At 32.1% G+C, this 23,725-nt stretch overlaps 1 protein-coding gene across 2 annotated transcripts in view; it reads left to right on the top strand.

Moving 5' to 3' along the window:
- DMD (dystrophin) overlaps positions 1-23,725 on the top strand; it is a 1,921,557-nt gene that overhangs the window by 499,929 nt on the left and 1,397,903 nt on the right. For both annotated transcript variants that reach the window (XM_044670154.1, XM_044670155.1), the window contains exons 36-39: positions 677-799; positions 3,788-3,925; positions 6,841-6,993; positions 7,854-8,036. In XM_044670154.1, coding sequence (XP_044526089.1) covers positions 677-799; positions 3,788-3,925; positions 6,841-6,993; positions 7,854-8,036 — 597 coding nt within the window. The remainder of the gene's footprint in view (positions 1-676; positions 800-3,787; positions 3,926-6,840; positions 6,994-7,853; positions 8,037-23,725) is intronic.

The following is a 23,725-nucleotide window of genomic DNA, read 5'->3' as shown; positions in this document are numbered from 1 at the left end:
AACAATTGCAAAATTAAAGAAACCAAGATGAAATTAAGTATGCAGATTGTAAAAGGCCAATAAACATGTCTGAATAGATGTTCATTAAATTGTATATAGAGAAAGCAATTTGAGGAGTATTCTGGGTTTATTTTTTATATGTTAACAAAAAGAACTTTCTTAAGTTTCCTTAATTATGTCTGTCTTACAACTGCATGCTGGTTAATTTTACAAAAGTACAGGTGAAAAGGCATTAGAGCAGATTTCCATGTATTTCTTTTATACATAACGACAGTTATGCCCAATTTTATTGCTTTTTGATGTACGAAGTAAATGCCAATATTCCATACGAGGAAATAGTTTTTAACAGTGGAATATTTAATCTTATACAGTGGGACAAAATTCATCTGCAGAATACTGAAAATTAGAACATGGCAAAATAGTGAAATTGCCATTTTGATTATTATGACAGAATAAAGCGTTATTTTGAATGTTTCCTCAGATCTGATGATATTATTTATGCTCATTTGCATCTACAGGTAGATCCACTACTCTTATTTCAGGAATCTTACAAAATATAAGATGAAAACCATGTGCATTTGTAAAGCAAAAGGGGGTTGACACCAAATGTATTCTTTTTGTTTATGTTTCTAATAAAAATTATTTTGATTTAAATTAGCACTATCTTTTTTTTTAGGCCTCCATTCCTTTGAAGGAATTGGAGCAGTTTAACTCAGATATACAAAAATTGCTTGAACCACTGGAGGCTGAAATTCAGCAGGGGGTGAATCTGAAAGAGGAAGACTTCAATAAAGATATGGTAAATTGGTTGTGATAGAAGTGTGAATGAACTAGGAGTGGGAATGAATAAATGCTTGGGTAGAAATTAGACTTTGAATTCTTAGCTATAACCTCAATAATCTATGATTCTAATGACAAATGCAAAGTGCCAATAGGGGTACTTTTATTATAGGATGATCTAAGGAATATTATGTATTGTTCAGGAACTTGGTTTTAATCAGTGCTATTTTCAGTATGAAAGAACAAAATGCAACTTGGAGAAAAAGTTGAGTGAAATCAGGAAGAAAGCCTGCAGTTTAATCTGTACCTTACTCATCAAATATAACTGGTTTTTCTCCAATGTTATCAAATAGAGCCGGTAGTTATTGCCAACAACTAATCTCCAGTGCAATGATTCAGAGAAGGGGACGTGCTCACAAATAATTTAGAGAAATAATTATAGTGATAGACTGTCATCAGAGACCCAGTCTAGCTATGTTCACAAAGATTCATGACCAGAAGATTAGTCACCAAGTGACATTTTTTTCTTTGTCCACAACAACTCAATGAATCTCTCTTCTACTTAGATATTCTATGATCTACATAGGCAGTGGGACGGTCCACATTCATGAATAATAGAACTTTCTGGAAGTATATGTGTGTATTATACATATATATATATTTATATATGTATTTCATCACCAAACTCAATAACAAAAATTAATGCAATTATAGTTACTAATGCCTGTTGCAATGTGAGGAATGAAAGATGACGGGCCACTTCCACCATAGGGCAGCACTTCTAACAATTTCACAATTCTCTGTGGTTTGACAAATTCTCTAGCCTTTCACAGTCTATTTTCTTGTTCCACCACCCTTTCCACATTTTATTTTATTTCATTTTCACTCAACAGCTATCACTATCTATAGCTTTTTCTGTCTTGCTATGTACCTAATTATAGACCTCTGCCTCATCATACCGAGTTCTCAGGTGATGCTAGAGGTAACAGTTGAAAGAGGCTATGCCATTAGCCAAAGCATAAGTAACTAAGGCATGGTAATATGAAGAAATAAGACAGATTCTTCCACCAAAATACTTCCCATTGCTGTCAGTTCTGTCCTACTGGAGCTACCTGTATTCAAGCTCCTTCTATAGCTGGTTTGGTGGTTTTGCCACCTCACCTAGGGGGAAGACAAGTAAGAAGAAGTACCAAGGCTTTCCCAGATGCTCAGCTACAGGTACTTCTTCCCATCAGCAATGAAGCAAGCAATCAACCAGAGCTTACCAAGGTGAAAGAAAAGAACTATGGTAATAATAATAATAATAATAATAATAATAATAACAACAACAACAACACATTTTTGTAGCACTTTAAGGTTTGCAAAGAACTATGTTCATGGCCCTTACCCATTTCTCAATTGGGGAATGGCTTGATTTTTTTGTACAATTGGCTTAGCTCTTTATAAATCTGATAAATTAGACCTTGACAGAGGTTTTTGCTATAAAGATTCAAAGAACTATGTTACAAACAATATTTCATTTGATTCTCACAGAAACTCTGTGAGATAGTTGTTAACCCATTTGACCTATGAAGAAACAAAGATTTAGGGAGATGAAGTGACTTGGCCAGAGTCACATAGCTAGTAAGTATCTCAGGTAGGATTGAACCCAGACCTTTTTTTTTTTTACCAGCACTCTTCTCACAACACCATATCACCTTGTTCAGGTGGCTGGTTATCCAAGTCATTTCCTATCTTGGAACAAGACTATCATGTAGTAAAAGGAAACTTCATTTCAACTTTGAAAAGTACTGTTTAGTTGGAGGGTGCCAAAATAAGCAAAATATCCTATATTCCAGAGAAGAAATCTATATCTATATGAATCAATCTATTAATCTGTTAGTTATGTTAAGTGCAATATCCATAAATAATTGAAGGGTTTTTGCAGAAAAATCAATCTTTCCCTATTTAATATTAAAGTAAAACATTTGTAATTTTAAACTTAAAAAGGATATAATTTCAGACTTTTTGATTTATTTTTTCATTTTCTTTCCCATTTTTAACCCAATAAAGACTAAATTATAATATAGAATTTGTTCTCCTTATATTGGTAGAATTTCTGCACTGATGAGTTCAAAACGTGAAAATAATGCCAAAATTACTTGTAAACATCACAGGCAACCGATATAAGTATGCTAAATCAAAAATATATATTTGTGTTTGAAATTTAAGGTAATCAAAGACAATCATATTTGTCTTATGCACAAAACCATTATGGGCAATAAGTAATTTGCAGTGTCTGTGTACCATTGTACACACACACATATGCAGAAAGACATTCATTGTTCATTTTGCTTCCACTGGAAATAGTTGGTTGAATAAAATGCACAGAAGAGATAGAATTTACCTACTTGACAATTAAACTTATTAAAAATAAATCAGAGTATTCTCTGTCACTTGAGTTTACCACAATTCCAAGACTAAAATTAAAATGTTTTTAGGTTTAGGATAATTACTAAAGGTTTAAAATAATAAAAGCCCCTCTGTGTGTACATGTGTGTATATATATATATATATATATATACACATAGATAATGAATGTATAGTATAAATATATTCATGTACAATGGATTTACTTAAAGCTTTAAACATGGACTTAAAAATCTAGGGGTATTTTTGTACTAGTTATCATAATATATACATCAATTGTGTTTCACTTGAAACTTTTTTCTGTGTTTTCTTTTTTGAGTACTATATTAAAAAAGAAGCAGATCTCTTGTGATATAGCTGTAAAAGTTCATAGATATCTTTTCCTCCCATTATACCTCCTCCCACCTAAAAGTAACAGCCAAAATGAATTCATTAATTTATCCTACTTTTTTCATCTTTTAAAAAATGCATCCTTGCAATCCTTTTATATACTCCTCAAAAATGTAATACAATTAAAAAATGTCTTTAGATTTTTCTGCTAATGATTGTGATTGTTTTTTTTACCAAAATGAAGACTATACTTGTTGTTTTTAATCAGAGTGAAGACAATGAGGGTACTGTAAAAGAGTTGTTGCAAAGAGGAGACACCTTACAACAAAGAATCACAGATGAGAGAAAGCGAGAGGAAATAAAGATAAAACAGCAGCTGTTACAGACAAAACATAATGCTCTCAAGGTATAGGAGTTAAAATTATAATATACCTTGCCTGTGTTGTTCTTCTTCTTTATAAAGGATAAAATACTCTGTTCATAAATAAAGTCTGCTTAGTATATTAGTGATCAAGAATATAAATTAATACAGTTAAATATGTGTATTGACTTCATTTAGCATTTCTGATTTGTCATTTTTAAAAAAGAATTATTGTTTTGACATCTATCAACAAGATATAAAATTCACATTGCACTGGTTGTTTGAATATTTTTTCCAGACTATATATAGCGAGAAGCATATTAAAGATGCTTAGTTACTTGAATTTTATGGTTTTAAGTTTCCTGAAAAAAAATTTTGATGTTTAATTGTTTTTATTTTGAAACTCATGTTTAATGACCAATGCTAACAGGCTATATTTTATTGTCTTTATGCTGTGTTCATGTCAAAAAATATATGTTTTGATTGAGATACTATTTAACTAGTTTTTTGGCAGCATGGTACTTGCTAGATAAAAACCTAGAATGATTATACTGAACTCTTTTTCTAACACCTTTCCATTAAAAAATTTACCTAACCTAAGGAAAGCAATCCCACTGTCTCAGCAGTAGAATAACCTTTCAAAGAAACTTAAGAGTCTTGAATGAAAAGGACTGTTTTAATATGAAGAGGCAATACCATCAGGCCTTCATTTAAGCATGTATTCACTCTCAAATGGTAAAGAAGGATTTTTGTAATAAAATCAGAAAAGCCTGTTTATTTTCTGTAATTAATATTTGAATGGCTTTGGGGTAGAGCCTGAACAAGTTTTATGAAATAGTGATTCCTTTGCATGGCAATATTAACTATTTTGCATGCATGACTGGTTTTCTAGTAGTGTTAATTGTAATACTTCTCATTGTTAATAGTAGTGCTAAAGTAAATCACTCTTTTATAGCTATGACTAGGTAGATGGAGTCTGTATTCTATATGCAAATCAGAGAATAAAACTCTATTCTGTATAGTCAGACAATCAAACAAACACTGCTGGGAATGTAATTACATGATATTGTGACTGCAAGGAATCTGGAAGAAAAGTCTAATTGGCTAGCAGCTGTTCTGAAGGTAACTGCTGATAAATACAGTCGATAGAAAACACCTATTTCTCAGGGGAATATAAGGGAAAACCAGAATGTGCTCTGAATTTCTGAAGCCTTGTTGGCTTTCAGTTAGGTTGAGGTTTGAAGAGTATCTACCAGGACAAATGAAGTATATAGTTTGCAAAGATAGTTAATTATATTATTAGTGGCGGGTTTTTTTGTAACTGTTTGCAGATATTTTACATTACTTTTCTTTTTCATTTGGGGGAAATAGGCCTCAACACTATGATCAGGAAACCCTTTTCTTTTGACAGTCAAGTATATGACAATATAAAATACCTTGGACTCATCTGTTTATGTCTTTATAGCTTCAAAAAATACTCACACTGTAAGTGGTCCATTAAAAGTAGAAGCAAAATTTCTCGGGTGATGGAAATGGGTGAAGATTAATAAGGAATAAAATCAATCCAGTCTTCCACTTAAATTTCTAGTAGGTTATTGACCCAGAATTGAAAATAAATGGATAATTAAGGTACAGCTCTATAATTTGACCCAAATATACCCACAAACTTCATCAATGTCAACAAATCTGAATATTAGTTCTATGCCCAAGACTATATCAGCCTTGGTGCAGTCACATTGTTAAAATTCACATGGCTCCAACTGTCTAAGCCTAGCCTTCACACAATCATTAAAACATTAAATTTTATTTAATTTTTTGGGGGGAGAAGTTGAAAGTTGTTACTTTCTTTTGACAAACTTAAATCCATAAATTATGTAAAACCTAATTGCTACTGCACTAGAGTAATGAAAGCCATTTATGCAGACCTGTGATATTATTTTAATTATGATAAAATGGCATTCAAACTCATTCTATTGATCCAACAGATATTGGATATACTTGCATAGACCAAGGTGATTGATTTTTTTCTTAGGTGACTCAATAAAGGCATTCAACCTTGACAGATAAATCTCAATGGAATATCAAACAGTTCAAACAAATTCAAATAAACTATTTTCTTATCAAATTGATTGGAAACCATGTAGCTTTCTTTCCTCTTTTTCTGATGGTAAGTAAGTTACTTTGGGTATGGAGATTTTTATTTGTATTAGTGTAAAATAGAAAAAGATGTTGGTACCATTAGTCATTTTTTAATAGAAGAAATGTTCAATTTTTTCCCTTTGTATTTTTTTCTTTTTCTTGTAGAAACAGAGACTTTATTAAAATTAAGCTTTGGAAGAACTTAAGAAACAACTAAACTTGCATGCTCCACTAATAATAAAATATCATTTTCTTTGTAATAGCTCCTGGAGAGTCTTAATCAAATGAATGTCTGTTGCTTGAATGTATTCTAAACTCTTTGTCGACTTGTCTGAGCTTGCATTTCACATTTTTTACATACATTTCTTAGCATCCTACAGCCTCCTATGCTTACGTAATTCTCTAGTTGGCTGGATATTATCTTAACCCAAAAAATGTCATATAAAACCTGAATTCTTCAATAGCAATACAGTTAATTCTTTAAAAGAGATTATATGAAGTATGGCCTCAGACCTCAGAACAAATTTGAACCAAGAATAAAGGAATAATTTAAATTTGTTCAGAACTTTAGGGGTGTGTGTGTGTGTGTATGTGTGTGTATGTGGGTATGACTGTGCATATATGCATGTGAATATAGGCTTCTTACCCTGCAGATTCCTATTTTGCCAATTTTCTATTTTAACAGAATTAAACAGGCAAATTTGACCTAAGAGGTAAAGATTTTGAAGGTCTTTTATTTTAACATAACAACAAAATAAGCACCGATGAAGAAACTCTAAACTTTTTCATTGATAATCTAATAATATCTGCACTATGAACAGGATTTGAGGTCTCAGAGAAGAAAAAAGGCTCTAGAAATTTCTCATCAGTGGTATCAGTACAAGAGGCAGGCTGATGATCTACTGAAATGCTTGGATGACATTGAGAAAAAATTAGCCAGTCTACCAGAACCCAAAGATGAATGGAAACTAAAGGTAATGTTGTTTTAGAATGCCGATAGTAGCTTTTTTATGTGATGCTCTATTAATTTCAAAATAAACTACATGTAGATCATATTGAAATTCTTCACCTTCTTGTTCTCTCTACTAGCAGTGTGTGATTTGATGCATTTCCCTGTATCACTATTTTTTGGCAAATGTTTTATTGTATTAAATGTTTTCCAAGTGATATGAAGCTGATTTAATAAAATGTTTGACTTATGTAAAATAGATTGAGAAATGTTATGTGTTTCTAGTAAAAGTTGTAATTGACTTTGTGTATCTTTGTTCCAGATGAACAAATGATTTATCGGTATATGGACGCCTTCTTTTTCATGTTAGCACATTTCATTTCATCAAAGCATTGTCATACACCTTTGTCAGAGCTATGTAGATTCATTTCCCTATTGTCTGAAAGTTTTTTCAGTTTTTATCACTTTCTTCTTTTGCTTCGTTCTCTGTTGAGTTTCCCCAAAAATTAAGAAAAAAGAATTAATTAATACTTCCATGAATCCTTAAAAATTCAATTTCTACAGCCCCAAATAACAGTTATCACTCCAATTTTCAGTACCCAAAGTCTAAAAAAAAGAAAATGTGACAATTATTTAAATATCCTTCACATACACTATTTAATAAAATCTATTTTTTAATGAACCACATACAGAAAAATACTTGAAATTGTTTGCTTTCTTTTACCTCAACATACAGTAAGGTCTATCCCTGACTGTAAATTTTGTACAATTTCAATAAAGTGAAAAGCCTTTGAAAGTTCTGAAAGACGTATTTGCTGCTTTCAAGTTGGTTGCTGTCGTTGGTTAGCTAACTGCCCTGGGCCCTGTATTGGTTTTGCTCACTAGGAGATTGATCGTGAGTTGCAGAAGAAGACAGAAGAGCTGAATGCGGTGCACAGACAGGCTGAGAGCTTGTCTAAGGATGGGGCCGCAAAGGCTGTGGAGCCAACCCTGATCCAGCTCAGCAAGCGCTGGCGAGAAATTGAGAGCAAATTTGCTCAATTTCGAAGACTCAACTATGCACAAATTGTGAGTTGTTACTGGCAAACCATTGTGTTTGCAACACCTACTATTACTAACAGAGCCCTACTAACGATGAGGAAAATCTGAGATAAAAGTCCAACTCCTCCAAAACTTATCTTCCTGTCAGCAGCTTCCTATCTTATTGAGCTACTGGCTTGTTTTTAAGGCAACCTTGAATTAATCAGTGACAGACAACAATCCCATTTTCACAAAAACAAAAGGACACCTTAATTTTTTTTTTGCCTCATCATTTTTCCATAACATTAGAAGTGTAAACTCGTCAGCTTACCATACATTTACTTTATTTCAACATACATGTCTAACCAAAAAAAAGTGTATTACTTTTCCTGAGATCATCCCATGCAAATTTTAATTGCTTTTATGTATATGTAGTCTATAATAAATATATGTTGGGAAATTTTTTTTTGCATATCTTGTGTATGGCTCTTTTGACAGATCTGAACAAATTATGACCACGTAGCAGAAGAATCTAAGTCTTCATAAGAATTTGGTTGATTTGGTTGATTTGGGCCTGAGGATTAAATACCATGTATTTATGATGTTTGAGGGGGGAGGGAAAAAAAGAATGACTTTTATTTTTGTCAAGCATCAGTCTGGAAATCTTTTGGCAGTCTTTAACTAGAAATGGCAATATCACAAACCATGGAGTTCTTTTTGCAGTTCCCCTTTTTCATTTCTTTGCAAAATGAAAAGATATATTTCCCATTAAGTACCTAACCAAGTAAAATGTTGACAAATGAGGTATGCCAAAATTTACCCTCCCATAATAGATGTTTCTACTCAGGAAATTTTTCTGTGACTTTGTTTGCTCTATCTGAAATATAAACTGTGTTTTGAAAAGTTACTTTAACATCTTATTGAACATAATTGTGTTTTAGACATATAACCCAACATGCATATTTTAATGTGATTCATTGACTAAAGAAATGCATAATTTCCAAGATTGTATCTTACTTTAAGATTACATTTTGAGTTCATAAATTTATACATATTTTTTCTACAAAATGAAATTGTCTAAAATACATTAGCAATGGGAAAATTTGAACAGTTGAAATAAGTAATTCAAGAAATATTGGGACTGTATTATGTTATTTAGTTCTGTTCTGGTTGATTGCCTTTCTCATCTTATCCTTCATACTAAGCTATGATTCTGATCAGTCATAGATCATTAAAACTTACATTGAAAAGCTGTGCCAGTATATACAAAGTGAAGTGAAAGATTTCAGGAATTTATCCAGGTGATTCAAGGCAAAACTAAATAGATTTTTCAAGAAAAAATGTTTCTTTTGGTCTGAATTTTCTAGCTAGTTGCCTCAGTCCTCTTTTAAAACTTTGCCCAAAGTGTAAGTCTAAAAAGGATTATTGGTAATTAATGCTTTTTTTTATATAATCTATCAGCAAGGTTGGAAACTGTGCTAATTGCCTAACAAAAATAATTGATGTATAATGTAAAAACAAAATTACAATATGTTAATATTTTACTGAAACCTTGAGTTATAATTTCTCTACATAATATGCATTCAAGAGCATTGAATTCTTTGCATAGTCATCTTATATGAATGGTTCAATCAAAAAGCAAATTTAATACAGTTTAAGGTTAACTTCTGATTATCTGTAGCAATATTAATTCATGCATAAAAAATCATGGATAACATATAATGACATTTGGTCTTGAAATGTAATTAGAATTTTAGAATCCAAGAATACATGTCAATAACTCCAGTCTAGAAGACGTTTATAGAACAGAGATCATTGGACTATGAATGAAAGGATTTGAATTTCATATCTTGTCCCATTGTTTATTAGTCCAGTGACCTTTGGCACATTATCAGAGCTTCTCATCTATAAAATGTGTGTATTGTAATGCCTCATCTGCCTACCTCAGAAAGTTTTTATGAAGATTAACTGAAATATTCAATAACATTCTTTAAAAAAGTCAATGCTTTGCAAGTATAAGGCATATTATTAGTTCTCCATATTCACCAGAGTATTGTCACATTTTAGACAATGGTTACTGATATCAATGTTCAGCTGTATTTCTTCTGGGTAGTAGTTCTGGAGGAACTGCATGATCAAAGCTGAGCAGAACAAATGGGGGGGATAGTGGAAATCGTTCTCTAACATCTCTACAGATTCTTTTTAATCACTGTCTTAACTCCTACCAGTACTCATCACAAATATACAGAAACATATATATATATATATACATGTATACATATATACATGTATATATATATATATATATATATATATATATATATAAACTCAGAACTTGGAATAAGCCTACTTATTTCAATAGCACAGGACATAAGGCATGATAGTGGAAAGAGAACCTTGAATTTTCTCAATTAAGAAATTTAAATGGCAGTTTTTTTATAATTAAAAATATAATGACTATTATTTCTATGGTACTTTGAGATTTACAAAGCACCATATATATATTTATTCATATATATTTATTTATACTTATATATTATTACATATTTTATATATATATTTATTCTTATATATTTATATATTTATACTCATACATATGTAAATAAACATGTAAACAAATATATATAAAATTTCTTTTGATCCTCACTACAACCAAGTGATAGAGGCGTTATAATATTTCCATTTTGCCAATGATCTAAGAGAAGTTAAGTTATTTTATCAGTCACAAAGGTAGTGAGTGCCTCTGGCAGGTTTTGAACTCAAGTGTTCCTACTTCCAAGCTTAGTAATCCATTTTCTCTATTACATCAATCATCACGATATGTTAGTGCTAGAAGAGTTGTTTAAACACAATTACTCTAATGCAAGGGTCGGCAACCTTTTTGGCCGTGAGAGCCATAAACGCCACATTTTTCAAAAGAGCCAGCTATGGCTAGAGAGCCATATGTTGCCGACCCCTGCTCTAATGCTTCATATCAGAGAGACAGCTGAGTGGCATCAGTTTTCTCATATGTAAAATAGGCATAATAATGGAACTTTGCTTGCAGGATTGTCCTTAAGGTACAATTACTTAGTATTTGTAAAGTTCTTTTTATTTGACCTTACAGTGTTATGTAAATGCTATTATTATTATTATTATTATTATTATTATTATTTTAGAAGAGAAATCTGAAATCCAAAAAGGAATATCCAAGATCATATAAGTAATTAGTGGAAGAACTAGGCCTCAGGTCTCAGTCTCCTTCCACTATAATATAATGAGAGTTGACTAAAAATATTATATACATTATCATATTTTTACCATTATAATTTTAAGATGTCTCAGGTTGAACATATAAGAGTAACAAGATGCCTTCAAAGAGTAGTTTGTGTCAATCAATGGTAGCATCGTGTGCAGTAGTAATATTCTTACACCAAGATGGCAAAATTTTGTCATATCCAAGGGATCTTGGAATGGTAATGATTTACTTAAGCAACAAAGTTCTCTCTTGGGAGATCATAGCAGCAAGGACAAAATGAAGTACACAGAGGGTTCTTACTACTGGATACCAGGGGAAAGAGATGGTTACTGAACACGGAGAACTGGTAAAGATCAAAATGAAGTAGGAAGGCCAACTATTTCTCAAGACCATGGTGAGATCAAGCTAAGAAGATGAAAAAAGGAATGATACCAAATTTACAATGCTGAAAAATAACATGGAAGAGGAAATTTAGGAATTATATCAAGGTCAAATACTGAGTTCATTTGAAAAAGAGTTCAAGGCAAGAAATGTTTTTAATAGAATTCAAAGTGAATATTCCTAAATTGAAAAAAAAAATTTTTGACACCCTAGACAGCCTTCTTTGCTCTTTCTTGCTGCACTTAAAAAGGTTTGATCTGACAGGATCATGGTACTTGACTGGGCTTTAATAACTAGAATAAGGCGAATATATGAGTATTCTAATATTCCTATTCCTCTCAATAAAATTATCATTCTCTTCAGGAAAGCCTGGCAAACTATCAACTGGTAGTCAAGTCTAACTTGCTTTCTATATGTCCCATGAGATAAAAATGTTTTAAAAATTTTATACAAAGTTGTATTATGTTTAAACATGTAAAAACCATTGTTAGGCCAGCCCTTGTGCTAGAGCTACCAGCAGAAACATCCAGGTATTCCTTTGTTCTCTCCTCTACTTTATCCCCTATATTCAATGAATTGCTGACCTGTATTGATGTCATCTCTATGCTTTCTTTTGCATTTCTCTTCTTCTATCTAGTTACATTAAAATCACTCTTATTCATATGCTTATTACCTCTTCACTGGACTCCCATAGTAATAATGATAATAATTATTATTCCTGAAATAACCTCCTACCTTGTCTCCATTTCCCTATTCTCCTTCTTCTCTGATACATCCATCAAAGAGCTTGCTTCTTTAAAATTTTGGAGCTCCTGTACAAACAATTAGGCTGTTCATTTGTTATCTATTATTTTCAAGACATGATTAGATCATACTCTTTTCCAATCATACACATCCTAGATCATGTTTTTTATTCTAATGTTTGCTTTTAGTCTAGGATTGGGCAATAAAATTCCTGAGCCAAATCAATGAGAATCATTAAGTTACTTTCACAAATTTCTTTCCTTATACCTCCAACCAGATTTTCCCTTAATAACATCAGATTTGAGTTCATTTTACTCCCATCTAAGGTTGTTCTTGGGAATATAAGAATGACTCATTTCTAGATCTCCAAGTGAAAAGATCATGGGAATGGCAGCCCCTCTATAAGCACTTGAGCTAATAGATTAAGTATAGAAAAGACATTATTACATCTGAAGCAAAATGCAAACATTTGCAACTAATGCCACAAAACATCAAAACCACCTTCTGTCCCTCACAGATACCCTCGTAACTTTCCAGGTTCTGATTTGATACTGTCTAGCTTAAAGTTTTCCAAAAGGCCAAAGCACTGAATGTTGCTACAGAATCAAAGAACAATCTTTCTCTAGTAAGCTCCACTTTCCCCAAAGACCTATAAAATCTCTCAATTTATCATGCTATTCTAGAATTGAGGACTCTGTTTCCACCAGGGGAAAGGAGTAGAAGTTGCTAGAATCAAGTAATCACTAATCCAGTGGGCTTCATTTCCCTTAGATTTCTCTAAACTTTTATGGCTAGTGTTTTTTCCATAAAATAGAAGATTTAGTGATCACTAAAGACTCAATAGTTTTTCCTTGATTTTTCAGAGTCAACATAACTCACAGTACCAATGAAGGTAGAAATTTATTCTTCCATATTGGTGTCTGTCCCTTCTAACTCCTTGTCTGAGGCTCTAGTTTGGTACTGGAATTCCTCTACATCAGCTAAGAACCTAATGTTATTCAACATCTCCTACTCTGTCCCCTGGAGGTTCAGTCTCCTAATTTCCCCCCTTTTGCATTCAACCATTTTAATTTTACTACTGATAATTAGAGCCAGTATATGTCCTGGTTGGAACCAGAAACTCCTTTCCACTCCAATGCTGATATTTCTTGATCTATGATGATTCTCATAGGGATGCACAGGATCACTATACATGATTTAATTGCCCTTTGTACTACCTATTTAGATTTTTTTTAGTACTGTCTATAGTGAGAGGAAAGCAAGAGCAACAACAAAGTCCATGATTCTCTACTATCTAGTAGTCTTAAACTCAATGCTATTTAAACACTTGGCTTTTGTCAGCACAACTCCACATAAACTAGCCTTTTAAATATCATCATCGAGGTAGAATGGTATAGCAGAAAGAACACTGGGTTTTTAATAAGAGGACTTGAATTTTAATATTGGCGCTGCAATTACCTATAAGACCTGACATAATTCTATTGTGGTTTCTAAGGTTCAGTTTCCTTTCTATAAAATGAAGGAGTTGGACTAGATGACTTCTTAGATTCTTTATACCTCCAAGTCCATGAAAATGTAATCTATGACCTGTTGACCAAATTTAATGATCTTTTTTATTTCTTACCTTCATTTAGGAAATGTTCCCTTTAGGAACATTTGGCACTTTGAACAATCCTTTCTCTTTTGATATTGTCTCTTTCCTTGGCTTCTGTGATATACTACTAGTGGTTCTTCTCCTTGTTAAATGGTTCTATCCCATGTTTTCCGTTTCTTTGCTACTCTTTACCATGTCAGGAAACAAACTGTCAGGCAAAAAAACAAACAAAAAATGCCATGACCAAGGAGGTAGTGAAAACTCTAAGAAGGAAATCAGTAACCAGAAAATAGAGAGGAACCAATGGGCCAGAAGAAAGTGAGCATAAGAATAGATAATTGCAAATCTTATTATAAGCAACAAAGAGACTTTGATTCTGAGGCAAACTTCTTTCTCATCCAGAAGCACTCATAATTTCTCTTCTGATATCAGTAATTAGTCAATCTTAGGCAGAGAAGAGATGGTAGGAAGGGAGCAGGAACAATGAAAGAAGGATAGTTTGGGGCAACTGGTATTCTGTATAAATTTACAAATTGTTATGTATAATCAAAGACACACATTTAATAATTTTTTCCAGCTTATTGCATTTTTATATCCACACTGTGTCAGACTGCCTAGGTAGTGAAATATACATTAGATATACACCTTTTATTTAGTTATTACTTAGTAATTCTTAGACCAAGAATTTTTTTACTTAGACTTAGACATTTTTTAGCTTAGAATTCTGTACTTTAATGATCTATAATATTAGTTGCTGTGGTTATTCCCTCCATAGAAGTAGAAAATTATACCTCATAAAAGGAATATCTTTAAAGATTACTCTAAGTTTTAAAAAAGTAATCATCCGTAGGCTGATTTTTGGACATGTAATCTATCCCAGGGCCCATGTTGAAAGGTTGCCCATCTTTGGAAGATTCATCATATTCTTAGCTCTGCTAATATAATCTTTAATTATCCAAGGTCACTTTCATACAATGACCAGAGTAAGATTTAATTCAATCAGTTGGTTTTTTTTTCAGTCATAACGAGCTCCTTGCAACTCTATTTGGGGTTTTCTTGTTAAAGGTGATGGAGTGGATTTCCATTTCTTTCTCCAACTCATTTTACAGATGAAGAGCTAAGGCAAACAGAGTTAAATGACTCACTAAGAGTAACATAATTGTCTGTGGCCAGATTTGAACTGAAATAATAAATAAGGTAGTAGGACTACTTCTGGGGTGAGTTTGACAACTGCCAGACAGTAAATAAACACAAATACTCCCGCAAGGAAAGGACTGAATGTGGGAATGGGTAGTGACAGAAAACACTGAACTGGGTGAATGGCAGTTGGTGGTTAACTGCCCTCTAACTAATCAGAGACATCCAGTTTACTTTACTATGGGTTCTTTTGGTTGTAGAGGAGGAACAACAAGAAGTGTAAGAAAACCAAGTTTTAATGATATTAAGGTAAAGGGAAATGGGTGAGGTTTGTCTATCTAATAGGAAAATCAACCAACTATCACTAGAATGTAGGAGTTAGACTGGTTTCCCTCTCACATTGACAAGCAGGCACCCTGGCTGGGATTGGAGAGACTACAAAGGGCTTAGAGATAGGGGTTTCTCATGGCACTGGTCCAAGCTGATCCTTTGATGAAATAAGGTCACAGGAACAAAATCCTTGATCAGCTAATAGATCCAGTGGGCTAGGGAGAAAAGCTATCTGCAATTTACCACCAAATTACAGAGGTTTAACCTTCTCTCAACCTAGGCTCTTGTCTGCTGATCCATCCCAACTTCTCCAAAAGGTTCAGAGGTTGTAGAGACTCAGTATGCAGGATAACAGCTCCTTCCAGCCCTTCCAGCTTCACTCTCTCCAACTCTCTCTCCTGCATTCTATATAGAATGTCCATGGCTGCCACCCAAGGTTTTGCCTTTAGCTATCTATGTATATATGAATATCTATCTTAACTTTCTTATTGCTATTTTATAATCTACCTTATAAATTACCTATAACAGTTTCCCCCCTTTGCACAAAGCCAAAATAGTGTTTCACACAATATTTTGGTATTTGTGCACTACAAGCTAAACTAAAATTCTAACCCAAAATAAAAAACAACCTACACTAACTCTATCCTATCCAACACTACCTTATTCTACCCTACTCGAAGGATTTTAACAAAGAAAGGTCACGGGAAAAATACAATCAACACTTACATAATTCAAAGTACAAAGTAACAAGTAAAACAAAAATTTCAACAAAATCATCAATAATCTTGAAATATCAACATAATTTCAAGCAAAACATTAAATACAACTCTTATAAGTAATACAGAAAATTCTACTAATAAATGCAAAAAATTTTGAAAAATACATATTTAACACAACATTGCAAAAGTTTTACATCAAAATTACAAAACAAATCACTTATGCAAATTACATTTAAATGTTTGCAACTTAATTAATATAAAATCATTCACAGAATTTACATACATACACACATGCATATGATACATACATGCAATATACATACAATACATGCACACATATGTATATAAGCATAAATGTATACATAATATATACATATCAAATATACATATCTACATCCTTTACATATGTACAATACTTAAACTAAAATATAATTTACAATACATACACACTATACACTTATTTATACATGTATTTACATTATTTTTTTATGTGATCTGTAGTATGTTTTATGTTCTTCATGTAATGCAATTTTTGTTATGTTTGTTGTATTGCACTGTAATGTGCCTTAGTACTTTATCTTATCTTATTCTTTAATCTAATCTATATACTATTCCCCATCTCACTAAACTATTCTAAATTATCCCAATGTTATTAGTATATTAATTAGTATTACTAACTAAATATCTATTTTTGTTAGTAACTATCTTTTGTTAGTACTTATACTATAGCTAATTCTAATATTTTTAGTATTTATACATTGCTTTATTTGCTAAGGAAGACAATGTATCCTATCCTATTTATGTTTTTATGTATCTATTTTGATATGTTGTTCTTTTGTTATGTTGTGTTGCAATATGTTACTGTTGCATGTATTATACCTAACAAAACTTCAGATCTCCTTTTTTCTTATGACATTCCTCAAAGAAATCCTCCCTTTTCCTTTTCTCCTCTTCTCCACCAAAGTTTGATAGTAATATGTAATGATGGATGTATATGAGTGTGTATATAATACTATTTACATTACCCAAATTCCTTTTAAGTCATTTAGTCCATTAAATTCATGATTAATACTCTTCTTTGGAAATTCCTTTAACACAAAGTCTTAATCAGTTTAATTTTTTGAGATCATCAGTCTTAATACAATGTCCATAATAAATTCTTGAATCCTGAATCCTCTTCATCCATGTCCTCTTCCATCTGAACATCCTCTTCCACTGGAATGGTCCCCTCTTTACTGAACTTTCTGACTGCAAACTCTAATTGACTGAAGATCTCAATATTACACAATTTCTTCCTCTTCATCTTCATCATTATTATTTCATTATCTATACCATGTGCTAATTTAATATGAGAACAATGATACCACGAATCTCCACCTAATACCTTTACTGAAGATGGCGAAACTAATACAGTTGTATAACAACCTACTCAACTCTGTTCTGTTTCCGGTGTTTTGGCAAATTTTTTCACATACACCATATCACCTGGTTGAAAATTATGGAGAGAATAATCCAATGGATCAAATTGAATTAATAATCCCAGTAATTCTCTTAGCCTCTGCTGTAATGCACTTAAATATGAAGCAATTTGGCAATCACCTCCTAAGAGTAATGCATAAACTATTTTACAAGTCTCTGCCTATAGTGGAGAATGTCCAAAGAGTATTTCATACAATGCTATATGTAGATCTGCTCTCGGTCTTGTACATAGGTAAAACAAAGGTATGGGAAGAATATCTGGCCATTTGAGATGAGTTTCGTCACAGAGTTTCCCTACCATAGTTTTGAGTTCCCTATTCATATGTTCCACTTGATCCGGACTTTGTGGGTGATAAGGAACATGATATTTAGGTGTTATTCTTAGATTCTCACAGACTCTTCTAAGGATATCTTGAGTGAAATGAGATCCCTTATCCTAATCTATAGTTAGAGGTACACCAAACATAGGAACAATTTCCTTGAGTAACACTTTTACCACGAAGCTTGCGATGTTGGTAAAATAGCATTAAGAGAACTCAGGAAAATAAGTTTTCCTGGCTACATGCCTGGTGCTATATACACTGAGCCACCAAGCTATCCTATAAAAATGCTCTAACAAAATATCATATGAATTTTATTTTAGAGCTCAAAGTTAAGGTATTCCCAACATTGTTCATTATATCTACTGGCTGGTCCTAGATTCCAGATCATGCTTCAGTTTTATACTACATATAGGCAGTCATCCAAGTCAATTCCTCTTTTCCAATAATTCCTATTACTTTTCCAGGTCACTTTGTATATAAATCATTATTAAATAAGCTGCCTAGGTGGCAAAATATATAATTTTAACAGAATATACTCTTTATTATTTGCTTTACTTTTTCCTTCTCCAATTAATACATATTTCTCTTGATGTGCTATCTCTCCTATTTAGAATATAACTCCTTAGGAGCAGAGAAAATAAATGACAAATGATGAAAATGCATCCAATTTTATTAATAGTCATCAGATCTTGGACATATCCTTTGAAATCCTATGGTAAGGGTTACTCCCATACCATGATGAAGTTTCCACATAGTTGATTTAATAGATGATCTATAAAGATCACATATTTAATGTGTTTGTTTCTATTTAATAGTTAAAATTTGTTATAAACATCTTGATACTTTTTATATCCTTCAGCTCAATTTGATATGCAAAATTAAGAATTTTAGATGTGATATTTTTATAATAATAACTATTCCTCACTCTTCTTTGTTCTGTTCTTCTTTTAAAATGCCTCACTTAGCTTTAAATAAAGACCTGATCATTCATCCTTAATTTAATTCAACTTCAGACATATCATCTCTTTAATTGTTTGGGAAATTTCTTCCTTAGAGAACATCTTTGATTCAGAGATGTCTTTCTATTTGTCATGAATTCCTTTCCTTTCAACTGAGATAATTCAGTTCTCCTCAAAGACACTGTACCCCATCAACATGTAGAAATCATTTGTTTTCAGGGATCATAAAGTAAGAAGATTTTAAAAATTCTTTATTTTTTTCTGACCAAAAATGCAAGGAAGAAATCTCCATGATCATTTATGTAGACCCATACCTTAGCAGAAATCTCTATGACAACCTCAACCACTGGTCATTCAACCTCTACTTGAAGAGCTCTCATAGTAAAGGACAAACTATCTTCTCTAAGTGGCTAATTTCACTTTTATAGAATTTTAATTATTCAAAAGTATGTTTTTCCCTTTCTATTGATTTCAATTTTGCTAAAATATAAGAATATATTATTTAGCAGAAACTTTAGAGAATTACTTTTTTTAAAATTGAGTCATTTTCTGATTATTTTCAAAATCATGTGTATGCATAAATATACACCTATTAGATATATGTGTCTTTCTGGAAAATATTAGAGAATGATCTGTACTATATACGTATCATATATGAAATAATCTCTCTGACTCATTTTTTTCCTTCAAAGAAAAAGAGCATGGATAATACTACTATAACGTTTAGAGTTTCAGACATTAGTGAATTTTTTTGAGTACTTCTCCTTGTGACATAAATCCCTTTTTTTGAGAATTTTTTTTAAGAATAAAATAAAAGGAATTTTTCCTCCAAATTCCTTCTACCTACATTGCTTCTGCTTTGAAATAGCAACCATGACTGCCAACTGCCATTGCCAACTGGTAACAAAGATTCCTTCTGGGAGTGAGAAATAAAAAAAAATGAATTTCATTTCTGTAAAGAGATTATTCATCATTAAATATGGACAATAATCCAGTAATTAATCAATATTATAGGGTGTGGTAAAAACCAGGAATCAAATGTTTATTTTCAATTTTAGAATAAAAATATCAAAGATATTAAGGGCAAAAATATTCAATAAATACTGTCTGTGACTACAAGGTTGTCAGAAAGCCTTGTGGTTAGAGCTATTTCAGAAAGTGAATTATTGACATCTTGTTTTGGTGAATAGACTATAAATCCCAAAAGGCCTCAAAGCTATGTGAAGCCTAAGGAATACCTCATTCCAAGAAATACCTAATCTAAGAGATAAGTGGCTACTTATACCACTGATTTATAACCTTCGACACCTATCTAGTTGTTGGTATTTAAGCTGGTATTAACATTCCTTTCTCTCTAACTCTCTTTCTAATCATCTAAATGATAATTTGGGGGTTTTAGTTTGCATCATATTTTTTTCTGAAACACACACCAATATATTTACAGTTTTCTACCATGAATTAGGATTCAAAACTCCCCTTTAAGGCTATCCTGGCAACCATTTTGTGCATTTAATTAGTGGTTTGAAAACCTTAAAAGACCATTAATTGCATGTGAGTTATTTTCATTATTAAACTACCATAACAAGAGAATACATTTTGGCCAACCTGCTGGTGATAAGCCTTTCCATACATAACTTAGCTAAGTGTAACAGCAAAAACGGTCTGTCACTTGGGCCATATTCAAAGCCTTTCCAGATCAGTAAAACCTGAGAGAATGTGTACTCTGCTATGAAAGACTTTTGACAATATAGGGTCACCTCCATTACATGATTAGCTATAAGAAAAAACTCTAGGATAGATTCTGATTGGCCCCAGTGAAGGGAGAATTCACACAGAGAAGTTCTAAGACCTGTATGTGGATTTATTTTAGCCTCAAAGAAGACTGGTCCACTTTGGCCTTTGTTTGCTTCACCATTCATCATGTTCTGATATCAACTAGACTACAAAGGCCTTAAGACCAAAGACCATGTCTTTTAACTCTTTTTTACCCCACAAGTACCAAAGGATATAAGTCACAAAGAGGCACATTCAGGCTTGACATCAGAAAAAAAATTCCTCATAATTAGAACTGTCCAAATGTGAAATGGATTACCTATAGAGTTTGTGGATTCCTCTTTCTTGGACATCTTTGAACTAGAGGCCAACAACCTCTTGTCAGGTAGGCAATAGTAGGGATCCCCCTACACTCATAAAATAATTTGCATAGTAATAGCACATCATTTATTTTAAAGAAAAGTTTTAAAAAACAAAAAGTGTAATGGCATGTATGGTTTTCTTATTTGGGGACTTTTGAAACCAATTGTCCATTTTCTACTGTGATAGTATGGGAAATTCACGCAGTCTAGAGTCATAGACTCACAGAATGTAAATGGTGGAAAAGACCTCAGCAGCCTTATAGACTAAATTATACAAAAAAGGAATCACCACTATAGCATACTTTACAAAAGGCTGTTTGGCCTCTACTCCAAAATATTCAAGGAAGAAGAACCCATTACCTCTCTAGGCAAACCATTCCACTTTTGGACAGTTCGATTTACTAAGAAATCTATTTTTGACATCATCTCTAGATATGCCTCTTCATGACCTCCATCCACTGGTCCTTGTTCTGTTCTCTGGGCAAAATAATCCCACTTCAAGACAATAAGTTCTCAATTACTTGAAAAGAGTTTTTATGTTCCTTCTGGGTCTTCTCTTTTCAAGCCTAAGTATGCCCAGTTCCTTCAACTAATCATCATGTGACAGAATCCCCTTCCCAATTTTTGGTTGCCCTTTCCAAGATACTGCCTAGCTTATCAATCTCCTTCTAAAACTGTGGAACCCAATAGTATATTTTTCCTCGATTGTAAAGACATAAAAAGATCATCTCTACTTCTAAATGAAATATACATTTACTGCAATTTTTCCTAGTTTTTTGATTCATTCATAGGAATATTCATTCAGTGATTTCCATATAATCAATCCTCTCTTCTAAATCCTTTATAATTTTTATTCATATATTCTTATAAATTTCCTCTAGAGATTTGGCTTACACAAAGTCATTACTTTTAAAATCACAGGTAAAGCTGAAGCTCTCAGTATATTCAACAATTAGTTATCATTACTGTTGCTTTTCGATAAACTCAACTTTTAAATCAGAGATTTTCTGGATGGCATGTTTTATACTACATCTTATCAAAAGTACATCATGGGTGATATGCAGAAGGTGCCTTAAATTGACACACACACATACAAATGTTGATTTTTTCAATGATTATCGTGTCTCAGAAGTCACAAATATTTCTTATTACCAAAAGAATAATCAAGTTTTAAAAGGGATCTTTTTTTAAAGTGAGGATCATGGAGTAATTGAAAATCCTGTTCAATTTTTGAAATATAGCTCAGTTTGCTCTCTTCTTTCTATTTAATATAGGGATCATGCCATTAGTACCAATGTACTAATTGAAAAGTACAATTGCTACCAATGTACTACTAATGATAAAGCTTACTTACCCATCCAACTGCACATCATAATCTGGACAATAGACAATATTCACTCATTTGGTTTATACTAAGTTGGTTGTTATGCCATCATCTTTTGCATGGATTCATCAAGCATCTTGAAAAGGTTTTATAATCTTCAGAATTTGATTCAGTTAACTGAAAACTATAGAAGAGATGATTTATCTGGTTTTATAAATAGGGTTCTGTTACCTGGTATGAACTTTGGTTAAATTTTAACTCATGAGGTTAATTTTTATTTATTTTGTGTATATGTATACATATATACATACATATATATGTATATAGATACATATATATATATAATTTAATAAAACTGAAGAGGAAAAAAGGTAAGCCCTGGGAGTCTGCCATCTGGCTACAAAGTAATATGATTAGATTTCATTGTGGCAAAGGTAGTATCTCTGCATATAATCACATTATATTAGAGTCAAATATTATAACCTAATCCTTTAAAATCTTTTTATTTTGGTGATCATTACAATAATACATTATTAAAGAGTTATAATTATGGATAAAAGAAAGTCTATCTAATTCTATTGATTGAGGATCAAATTCATTGGGAGTTTCCTTGAATTTCGTGATCTTCTTAAGAGAAGATTTCAGACTTTCTACTTATAATCAAGAATGAAATAATAGATAAAGTCTAAGAAAGTCAAAAACAGGTTAAAATGACATTTTTTTACCCTTAATTTCNAGTATACTTTTTAGATGTTATATATATATGTATATATATTCACAAAATAATTATATGAACACATACATAAATAACATGTAAGCAACATGGATGTATGAAGTGCTTCACTAATATTTTGTTTGGATATTTTATAAGTCACATCATGGAATTTCATTTAAACTGAGCTCATGAAATAAACATGTTCCATGAAGCTGAAAAAATAATATAAAATATCCCAGGAAGAGTGTGTTATCATTGGCCAAAAGCTCAACCTAGTCAAATTGTGAGACTGATAACTAGTATGTGTGCAATCAGGAGATGCAAGCCCAATGGACTTTTTTCAATTCTAAATTTCTTTTAACTTTTTTCAGCCTTTGAGACTGTTGACTGGCATTCTTGTCTATGTTTTTGGTACACTGATGTCTTTTCATTGTTCTCATAAATATCTGACAACTCTTTTTCATTCTTCTTTGCTGGATCTCCTTCCAAATCATACCCTCTAAATAAAGGTGTCCTATAGGATTTTGTCTTGAGCCTCCTTCTTTTCTCAATCTAATCTACTTCATTTGATAATCTCAGCAGCTCCCATATTTTATTACCAGCTGTATGCTGATAATTCTCAAATCTACCTATCTTTAACTTCTCTACTGACCTCCCAT

The sequence above is a fragment of the Gracilinanus agilis genome, chromosome 3 (genome assembly GCF_016433145.1).
Source record: "Gracilinanus agilis isolate LMUSP501 chromosome 3, AgileGrace, whole genome shotgun sequence".
NCBI classification, from domain to species: domain Eukaryota; kingdom Metazoa; phylum Chordata; class Mammalia; order Didelphimorphia; family Didelphidae; genus Gracilinanus; species Gracilinanus agilis.
The sequence above is the reverse complement of the archived record's forward strand: the minus strand, read 5'-3'. Positions and strand labels throughout refer to the sequence as shown.